A 10,868-nucleotide genomic window follows, 5' to 3' on the forward strand; every position below is an offset into this window, starting at 1 on the left:
ACTTGCTTACAAGTTACCATAAAATGTTACGAAATGACGCACAAACCAGTTTTATAATCCTTTAATTTACAGTGCAGAAAAACTTAAAAAAAAGATACTAAATCAAACCTTTTCAAAAATTATTACAATTCGCACTAATTAAAAATAATGTGTGTATAGTTATCTAAATATATCTATTGAAAGAGGAATATCTTGAGAAATTAAACAACTGTTTGCATTTCTTGGAATTCTGAAAATTTCAGCCTTGCTGTCTGAACACTCTCACTAAACATGCATTAGGAATGACTACCTCACTGGGAGTGCAGGGTTTCTCCCATCACTTGCCAATATAGTAATTATATGAGTACAGCAAACTTCCAGTTAATTTCCTGGAAGGCATTCAAACAGTTTACCTGCAATGCTTGCACACAGCATTCCCTGATTAATTCACTCTGCCAAAGGAAGAATAAAACCAACATGCATTCAAGGCAATCCTATGGCCTGCCACACAGACTTCTCTCAGTAGCTTTTCCATCAGATGAAGGAACGCCTTGATTACACAGCATCCCCAACCCGGGTCACAGCATGATTTTAGAGTCTTTAACTCAAGTTCCTGAAGCGATGCCGCTCATGTCAATCGCTGGTTTCCTGTTTCCTCCAGCTTCAGAAAATAGTCTCAAGTATTTCTTTCCCTTTTACTGTTCTGCCTCACTCACCTAACATGCCAGCTGCTATGATTAAACCACTTTGCTGCCCTACCTTTGCGTACAAGTATTTTCATCTTGAATTTGCCCACTATCTTCCAGAAACTACCTCGCAGATGCTTCTGTTGACATATTTTTTTTTTCTCCCATAAAGTGGAAAATCAGGATGCACTTGTAAGCCTTGATCAACCAGATTGTTGGCTCTGGTTAGAATTCACCTATATATTCTATCACAGTTCCCTTAGACATTGGTAGCCTCTGTGAAAGAGTCCAGAGGACCGTTGTTCTTTTTGACTTCCAGGTTCTTTTTGGCCTTGAACGTCACAGACACCTCTGAATGAATGGCGTCCATCCTCTGCTCACAGCGGAAGGCAGAGAGGAAGGCCTTTCGGTAGTTGCTGTTCATCCAGCCGTAGAGAAGGGGATTGGCGAAGGTGGGGCACATGGCAATGATATGGAACACAGTGAAGATGAGTTTGTACTCCTTCAAGTCCAGGACTTGGTTATCAATGTCTACGGCAAGTTGGAAGGCATGCAGGGGCAGCCAGCTGACGGCAAACACGACCACCACACACACCAGCATCTTGGTGGTTTTCTGCCGCCGCTGATGGTAGTGGTCATTGGCAGCTCCAGGGCTGATGTGATTCTTCAGTTTGCTCCAGATGCGAGTGTAGGAGAATGATATGATTCCCAGTGGCAAGACATAGAGGATGAGTAAGGAGGAGAGACTGTAAATCGTGCTGTAGATGCTCTTTTCCTCTCCAGGCCACTTCTCAGTACAGGCCACAATCTCAAAGTCTGGGATGATCTCAATCAGTGAGTACTCTCGGAAGATGGCCAGGGGACTTGCCAGCAGGGCACTGATGCCCCAGGCCAAGCCAATAATCAGGAAGCTGATTCGCTTGGAGATCTTGCTCTCCAGATGGTAGACGATGCATCGGTGCCGGTCCAGGGCAATGACTGTCAAGGTGATGGTGGACACCTGCACTGCCAGTCCCTGGGCATAGGGCACCAGGTGGCATAGAACGGGACCCATTTTCCACTCCCCCATTAAGGTATAGGTAAGAGTGAAAGGCAGGCACAGCGTGTTCACCAGGAGATCTGCCACTGCCAGATTAGCAATGAAAAAATTGGTGACTGTGCGCATGCTCTTGAATTTAATCACCACATGGATCACTAAAGAGTTGCCAATGACTCCAAGCAAGATGATGGAGCAATAGGCCAGTATGAGGACCACTTGTACCTCAATCAGCTTTGTGCTATCTATGAGCTCAGGTTCAGGATCAGGAGCCAGCTCATCTCTAGGAGTGATGTGCCCTGGCCCATACTGTTCTGTCTTCATTTCTTCCACTGTTTGGTTTTCATCTGCTTCTGTACTTATTGGGCCCATTTTCAGCACAGCTCCCTTTGGCCCCCAAACAGGGCAGGCACCTGAAATTACAAATAAGCATATATATATATATATATATATAGAACCAGGAAAGCGCAAGGATGAGGCAAAGAAACATCACAAATGGATTGGTTTAATTTTGTTGGGGTTGAAAAATCTTGCCATCTAATCCTGTAAATGTCACAGAGCATAAAATTTTAATATAACAAGTGTTTAGTAACTCTATTTACCCCCATATAAATAAAACTAAACAGATACTTGAAATGTTATTATAACAGTAAAACAGAATACCAACTACAGACAAAAAATAAAAGAACCTTTCCTATGCTAGTTTGTTCATCAAGTTACTGCCATTGCCAGTACTGGGCCAGGCCCAAACCAGGGACCCAAGAACATAGGCCATCATTCATTGTTTTTCAAGGTACATTATCAGGAAGCTAAATCAGAAATTGACCAGCACTCAAAATGAACTTGACACTCATATATGGGATGCCAGTGTTGTAGCTAGCAACATAATACACCGTGCCAGAACGTTGGCCCAATGGCTTGATCAATTTTATAGCTGCTATAAATTAATTTTATGATAAATGAAGGAAAGTTTCTTTTCATATCTTGGCTGATTTAAATGGATAAATATTCAGCAACATATTGTATAAAAAAGGGCAAACATTAAAATCCTTCGCTAGGTGCCTGAACTTAGGGGCCATAAAAAAAAAGAAAGATAAACTCAGCAGCCTGCCTCATAGCTATTCTTTCTAGGGTACACGGCAGGAATGAAAATGTGTAGCCAGTTTTGAACTGCTGTTTTGTGTTGAGCGATCTGAAATTAACTCACCAGTTAACACAGCAGAGCTCTACACAGGCAACAGGGAGAACTATCCCAAGGCTGGCCCCCATTCCCCTCTATGCACCGAATCTAGAAATATGAACATTTTCTTCATCATTTGTCCCCAGTATTCTTTTTCCTTTTCTGTGCCCTATTTTAACCAATGTTATACCCAATGATTATGCCTTCTAAAATTAAAAGAAAGTAACTGTTCCAGGCTATTCTTTCTCCTTCAGCTTCCATACACGACAGAACTCTAAGATTGTTCTCCAAAGCCTTTCCCACTTGCGTTCTACCATTTCCACCACACGGATTTTCTCCTCCTTCATCTCTTACTGTAATTACCCTGCTAGCCCTCCAACTTACCTTCTACTCTTCCTTGCATTCACTTCTTAGTTTACTCTCTCAATGAACAGGCAAAGTTAGATATGAATGGTCCATCACACCTTTGACACTTATTGGAACCAGTATTCAGCCAACATTAAAATAAAAACCTTGAACTAGGATTTACCCCGAATAAATAAGACAACAGAACAGCATCTGTACTCTCAGATTCTTGACTCCTGCTGAACAGACTACTTTGGCATGAAAATAATTTTGAATTCCTATGCAATCATATTATTTTTCTCAATGTCTCCAAATTGCACAAAACCACATATTGATTTTTTAGCAGAAGAGTTCCTTTTCAAGGTCTGTTTAAGAAATCCATCAGAGGTCAACATCCTAGTGGCAGTACCTTTCAAATAAAATCACAGAAATCTGTGCATTCAGAACCTCTTTTAAATGAGTTTTTAATAAACTGTGGTTTGTTAATCATGATAGACTGAAGCTCCAGGGGTAAGTGAATCATATTTATCCAGCCACAGACAATGCCTGTGTGCCCCCCATCTCCATTTTCACCCTCCCCTCCCCTGCTCTGCAGCACAGGTGAACTGACTCTTTCAGAAGACAGTTCGGAGTCATTTGGCTGCTGGCAGGTATTGGTCAGTGGACCACTGGGAGAGAATGAAAGTCAGGACGAGGAGAGTGGATTCCCCTCTCCTCCTTTGCTCTAAGCAGTGTTGCAGAAGCTCCTCAGCTGCTCTGCCTTCCATGGGACACAGTCATCGTGAATCTACTCCCTGGGTCTTCCTTCACAAGCCCCTCCTGCTGTGGATTACAAGTCCCGGCTCTTGCTTATCCCTGAGCAGACCCAACATCCCATTTTACCTTCAGCCTTGTGTGTGAGACACCATTTCTGTGCATCCGATCCCGTCTTTACCACATTCTTGAATGCATTCAGTTTTGCATTCTGCAGTGAGTTGTGCATTCTCCCACTAAAAGACCTGTACCCACAGATGGATAACTAATCCAAGAAAATCCCTACTTGCTAGGGCAGCAATGCTCAAGCTTTTCTCCTTGAAATCCCTGCCTACCTCTGTGGCCTCATCTCAACTATTCCCTATTCCAGTGACAGCTCCATCTTCTTCATGCCTCTCTGAGCGCCCTGTTCTGAACAGGGAAGTCTCTCATTTACCCCAACAGTGTGCCACAAGCCACATTTCAATTGCGCCTCTCCATCCACCTCATCTCAGCAATTGCTTTGAGAACAGACCCCGGATGACCTTCACCCGTTGTGAAGCCTTAGCACACTGTCTGCTGCACTCAAGGTACTGAGATGGCCAGTCAACTACAAAGCTAGAGGAAAACACAGGCTTATTGAAAGATCAAAGTCAGCTATTCCATACAACGTGTAATTGCAATCCTGTCCTTTACTAAAGGTAACCACTATGTCTGCCTTATGTTTCCTTTCTTGTTTCTAGGACCCTCTTAGATGAACACCTGAGTAGAACATTTTCCATTGTCAATCAGTATACACCATAAAGAAATCCAGCTCATGAGTTTAGTAGTAGTATCGTATTCTCCTCTCTGTTGCTTTCTCTTCCTCTACACTCTTGACCACCATTCCCCCAAGGAGCCCAACTACAAGAGGGCCATGTACCACTGTGTTTGACTGGATGCAGTCAAATGCCCTCTGCGTAAATTTCAAACAGAATGCTCCCAGAAGTCTGGGTCCTCTTTCCTATTTTCCTCCATTCTTTAGTAATTAGAGAAAATGAAAGGAATCATTCAAATCTTGGCATGTGCGTTTATTTGATAAGCCAAACCATTTCTCTTGAACTAAGGAAGAGACTGCCTTTGCGAAGCACAATTAGTCAGTCTGACACGTCATTAACAGAATTAACAAGACTCCAAAGGTTGGAGCTTGGAGATTGTAGCTGACTCAGTTGAGAGGAAGCGTGAGATTGGAGATCATCAACGGGAGCATACTTGATTTATTGATTAGTTTCACTCTTTCCTTTCAGTCCTATCTTTTTATTTCAAAGCCCTTGGAAGCTTTTCTGCAGGAATGATTATTAATTTATAAACTATCAGCATTAGGTGCCTATGTTTTAAACACTTCAGTGACCTTCAGCCAGGTCAAAGCATTACCCACAGAAAAGAATACTTCATTAAATGACCGCACTTCAGGAAAACTGGAAGAAGAAAAGAGTACACAGAAGTTCCCGATTAAAAATTCAGAAACAAAAAGACTCAACAATAAGCAGACAAGGAGAAAACTTCCTTGAAATAAAGCTAAATGTGACAATCCCATCACTGATGACATTAAGGAACCCTCTGAATGGTATGACTTTCTTGAGTGGCTGAATCTTTATAGAGAATTTGTTACAGAAACACTTTGTAGAGTAGGAAATGAATTTCAAGGATTTTTTTTTCAAAAACTGAAAACTTCAAATTATCTAAGGCAGAAATCAGTTGAGGTTTGAATTAAGTATCTAATTTCACAATAGTATCGTCATGCGTTGACTTGAGTAAAGCTTGACATCTTACCATGGGATTTCTTCCAGGAACTTTTTTTTACCCCTCCAGGGGGAAAAATCCCAGGAACGGGATTAGGGGCTTTTCTTGTCCTGTCCACCCTATGGTCTCACCAGTGTGTGAGCCCTTGTGGAGGAAAGAGGAGCCAGTGTTTCAATAGATGTGCCTATTCTTGAACCACTTTGGAGCATCCAATACAATCTTCTAGAGGTGTCTCTCTCTCTCCTTCTCTCTTTCTCCCTTTCTCTCCATTCCACAATAGACACAGAAACAGTGACAACTTGGCGGTCTGATGAGAAAATGACCGGTCTCTATATCATAGTGGAAACAAGGCTCTCCAATAGAAAAGGGAAATTATTTCAAGAGTGTGAAATGGAATGACTGTATCTCTTCCTTCCACTTAAACCTGAAAAAAAGTCCCTGCACCTGTTAAGACCTCCCCAGGCAGGTTCCCTTCCGTAAGACCCCAGAGTGCTCGGTTTGGGACATTCTCGTTCCTAGCAGGTGTATCGGAATTAGCAATTGGACTTACTCAGCCAACCCTCGGGTTTCTGACGAGACGTGGATGGCAGAAGCGTGCAGCCAGTCAGTCCGAAGATTAATAATTATCCAGACGGCAGACGCAGAGGGGACTCTGCAAGGGCCCCCAACGGTAAAAGCAGTTCTGTGCGCTCTGAGGGTCCCCAGCAGCCAGCAGCATGCGGACTGGCAGCTCAGGCAGAGCGAACAGCCCAGAGGCTGGCGCCCCCTCGGCTCAGCCAGCAACCTCTGTGGTCCAGCCCGCGGGTACCGCACTGCGCAGCTCCAAACCTCCGAGGTGCGTGGCCGGAGTGGGAGGGTCGGAGGTGGGGGCGTGGGGTGCTGGCGGACAACTCCTCCCTTGGAGAGGAGAGAGGTGCAGAGGCTGCGCAAAGTCAAGGCCCTGCAGGGTAGGGGGCTGGACGGGAGGTTTCCGTGGCTAGGGAGCAGGCGACAGCGCCCATAGCCTCCGTTGCTCCCCGAGCTTGTGAGCCAGCAAGGCGCCCCTTGACAGGTGTCCACTGCCACCTGCAGCGGCCGCTCTGGTCACTCCTCTGGGTGGCCCCCACGTGGGATGGCGGAGCGTTTGCACCACGCCTACCTCCTTGGCTTCCTCGAACTCTCCCCCGCCCCTTGCCCCACGCCCGTTTACTCTCCGCTTCTCAATTCTGGGAGGGATGACTCTTCGAAGGTAGCGCCCCAGGACTCGAGCTTGGGTTCACCGTATCCACGGAGCAGAGGCAAAGGCGTGGCGGGGAGAGCCAGCTGCGGGCGCGGGAGCTGCGGTTCCTGGAACCGAGACCAGCTGGGGCTCAGGCAGGCTGGAGACCGAATCTCCGCTCCTCGGGAAAGCTGAGAAAAGTCTTACAGCTCCCAGACAGGGAATTGTTTCCTTTTTGACGTACGTGTGTGTGTGTGTGTGTGTGTGTGTGTGTCCGCGCGCGCAGAGGTTGGGAGGTAGACTTGTCCAGAAGCACAAAAAACGGCGCAGCCTGGGGCTCAGGCCAGCTCCTCCGGACCCTCGCCCCAGGCTGGCATTCTTGGGAGCGACTTTGGCGCTTCTACAGGCAAACCGTTCAGCAATCCCACTAACAGGTGTCCGCCCACTGTTTCTGAGTTGTGTAGGTGCGGATTCGGATTGGCAAATTGACGACCTCTGGTGTGCGCTGTGGCGACAGGGGGAAGCTAGAAAAGGGAGAGAACAAAGCCACAGGCCACAAGTAAAACAGCACCTCCCCTTTTCCAGTTAGCTGACTTCTCTTTGATTCTGGCTCAAGTCACTGGCGCCGCCAGGAGTGCCTGCCTTTGAATCCTGGTGGCTAAGCCTTCTGCTCAGGCCTGGAGCTTGCGGAACTCAGGGAGTGGGTAAGTGGGTGCCAGGAGTCATTGGAGCCCAGCTCCACAGCTGCAGGCAATGTTCCCTCAAGAAACTTCGTACCCGAGGCATTTCTCCTTATAGAACTTCACATCCACTCTCACCCTAATACTTTTTTTTTTTTTTTTTTGAGAAGTGACACAAGCCTTCTGTGTTAGGAAAGAGCTGGAAACTGGCACCACATTTTTTTTTGCTCATTTCTTATTTTTAAAATAGTCATTTATTTAAAGGCAAAGTTACAGAGAGAGAAGGAAAGAGGGATCTTCCATTTGTTTTTTTCACTCTGCAAATGACCTCAACCAAGAAATATGGCTGCAGCGAGCAAGCACTCAAGCCATCCCACTGCGTCCTCAGGTGAATCAGCAGGGAGCTGGATAGGAAGTGGAGCATCTGACACTCCTACCGGTGCCCACATCGGATGATGAATGGCGGGCAGTGGTTTAGCGCACTAAGCCAACATGCCATTCTGTCTTCTCTTTCTGAAGTGAGGATGATCACTGGGTTTAGTTGGAGTTTCCCTGAGACACACAGAAATAGAATTTAATGTATTTGAGTTCATATTATGTATCATAGTTCTCAAGATTTAGATATGGGCTCAAAAGATGATATCAGCTAGTCTCCAAAGTATTCATGGAAGCGAAGAGGATTAACTTTCAAATTCTAGGAAGGCTTTTGCCAGCTCCAAGAGTCTTGCATTTATAAAACCTAGAGTAATCTAGAATTAGTCTTCACTCAATGTACAATGATGTGTCCAGCGCAGGGGGATTATTTATAATACAAAGCAGTTTGGGCTTTTCACCTAGAAAGGCACAAAGTAAACAAAACTCAAAGTGTGCAAGAAGTTCTTCCCAGTTCTACTTAAAAGATTTTTGTTGATATCTCTTGCCTTAAGGAAATACTCCTTGCTCACACATGTGTTTTATGCAATAGGTTGCATGCTTCTTAATATATTTGCATCATAAAGAGTCCTGAATAGAACATGTATAAATTAACTTTCAAAGAGTACAGTGGCTTGGAAAAAGCAACTCAAAGAAAAAATGTTTTTCAGGAAGGCAGATGACTATGGTCCTTTAGAGCAACTGCTTTAGAAATTTCAAACTGTTTGCTCGCTCTGTTTGCACATTGAATTTTTGCCTTCACAACTGCTCTTGCCAAAGTGTTTTAGAAGCCATATACAAATCCTTGTGTCATTCCCTGATCGATATCTGTGTGTCTTAGAAGGATCACGAAGACATCACAAAGATGTCTGGTTGGCAATCCAAATGAGAGTCAACGGCCTTCTTAGCTAAAACTTTAATAAAGTGCAGAGTTGGATGAGAAACTAATCCTTTAAAATCAAAGCCATTTTATCAAAGCCATTTTATCATGGGTCACATTATCAAGGGCAGTTCTGACAATTAGCTCATGACATTTGTGCACTGAAGCCTAATTATATCCTCTAATGTCCATAGACTTACTATGTGCTCTAGTAACAAGGAGACACTCCAATGAATGTTCTTAAATTACCCTACAATATTGACAGATGTTTGTAGATATGTGGTGAAATATTGATTACTGTCAATAGAGACAAGTCAGGATTATTAGGACCTAACTCTGTTGTGTCACACTTAATTTCGCAGGTAATTCCATACCTAACCGAAATATTGCGGATTCCTTTTAAGTCAAGCTCACAGCCACAACCACCTGAACCACAAAGTTTAAGCCTCTTCCAGGAAACAGTGAAGACTTCTGGTGTCAAGGAGTTTGAGCTGCTACTGCATCCACTCCAAGTGTTCATGATAAAATGCCAGTAGCCTCAAGCAGAAGTGATTGAAGGGCTGACTTTTTGCTTGTGGAGAAATTAAAACAGAAGAAAAAAGTAGCGCAATGGAATGCATTTGTTTGAATTCTTGGTTTCCTTCTGCAGAGATATTAGCACTTTCTCCCCAAAACCTTTCACTTTAATATCCTGGGAGACTACTAAATAACCCCTAAGTCATAGCAAACTGCACAAACAACAGATGAAAATAATGCAGGACAGTGGTCTGTGAAAGCTGACTCCAGAGGACAAAAGAAGGAAACCCTGAAGAGCAGTACACCAGTAGAAACGAAGAAAGCAAAAAGGGAGGAAGCGCTCAGGAGAGGAGATAGGGCGATGGGTAAGTGGGGCAACCCTACACACTTCAGCAGCATGGACAAAGCCCAAAGAACCTCACGAAGAGCTGTATAACACAAGCTACTGAGGCCAGTTAGGACATAATCAGGTCCAATTAGCTGAACACTTAGCAATGGTACTTACTATCTTTGATTCTGTTCTACTTTATTTAAATGTTCAATAAACGGAATGAATAGTCATCGTTAAGCTTCTTAAATCCTTTCAGAAGTTCTTCTTAAAGTTGTAATAACATTCCCTGGTAGCAAATGTAGAGAACTTAGATGTTCCAGTGGCACTGGTTTGTGATGTTGGTTCTCAACATATCTCTGGCATATTTAAGAAATGTGTATGCGTTAGGCAGAGACAGAGCTCCCACCTTCAGATTCCCAAGGCAGCCTGAAGGGTGACAAGGACTTGATGAATTATCACTCTTTAATCCCAGGATCACGTGCCCGAGCAGGAAGCTGGGTGCAGGCGTCAGCACCGCCCATGTAGAATCCATCAACTCTGATATGGGACCATAGCCCCTGAGGAATACTCACCACTACGCTACACCTGTGATTGAACCCTGGCTCTCACGCAGAAGGGGAAGTAAGGGGAATGAAGACCCGGCTCTTATCAAGAAGACATACAAAATGGAAAATAACTTTACAAGAATTAACTATGGGAAAATATTCCTTTTTATAAAATTTGAGGAAAAAAAAAAGTCCAATCCAATCCTGTCGATCTTGTTTTGGTGGAAAGACAATACTTTTGGTTTGCTTTTTGATCTAAATTGAATCCTTTTGTAGCGAATAAGAATGTGTAAGAAATGACCTCCAAATCATGAATTCTATAGAGCTAGACTAGATTTTTTTTTAATGTTGTATGCAGTGTTTTATGAAGGCAGGTGTCTTATTCCAGAAAACAACTGTGATTCAAAGTAAAATGTATGCTAAAGCCTACCCTGGGCACCAATACATTTTGTTATGACTTTCATTTCTATGATTTTTTGTTGTTGTTTAAGTTGGGGATGCAAAGCAATTAAAATTTTAAGCAACATATGCATATTTAGCTAATGCTTTTAATCTTTCAGTGAACAT

General features: G+C 43.9%; 1 protein-coding gene across 1 annotated transcript; it reads right to left on the reverse strand.

Moving 5' to 3' along the window:
* Positions 1-899: 899 nt before the first annotated feature.
* On the reverse strand, positions 900-2,134 carry NPY2R (neuropeptide Y receptor Y2). The gene has a single exon (XM_004591396.2). It carries the CDS (start codon positions 2,071-2,073, stop codon positions 925-927), a length of 1,149 nt encoding a protein of 382 aa, XP_004591453.2. The 5' UTR covers positions 2,074-2,134; the 3' UTR covers positions 900-924.
* Positions 2,135-10,868: the final 8,734 nt, after the last annotated feature.

This window comes from Ochotona princeps, chromosome 32, assembly GCF_030435755.1.
Source record: "Ochotona princeps isolate mOchPri1 chromosome 32, mOchPri1.hap1, whole genome shotgun sequence".
NCBI lineage: Eukaryota > Metazoa > Chordata > Mammalia > Lagomorpha > Ochotonidae > Ochotona > Ochotona princeps.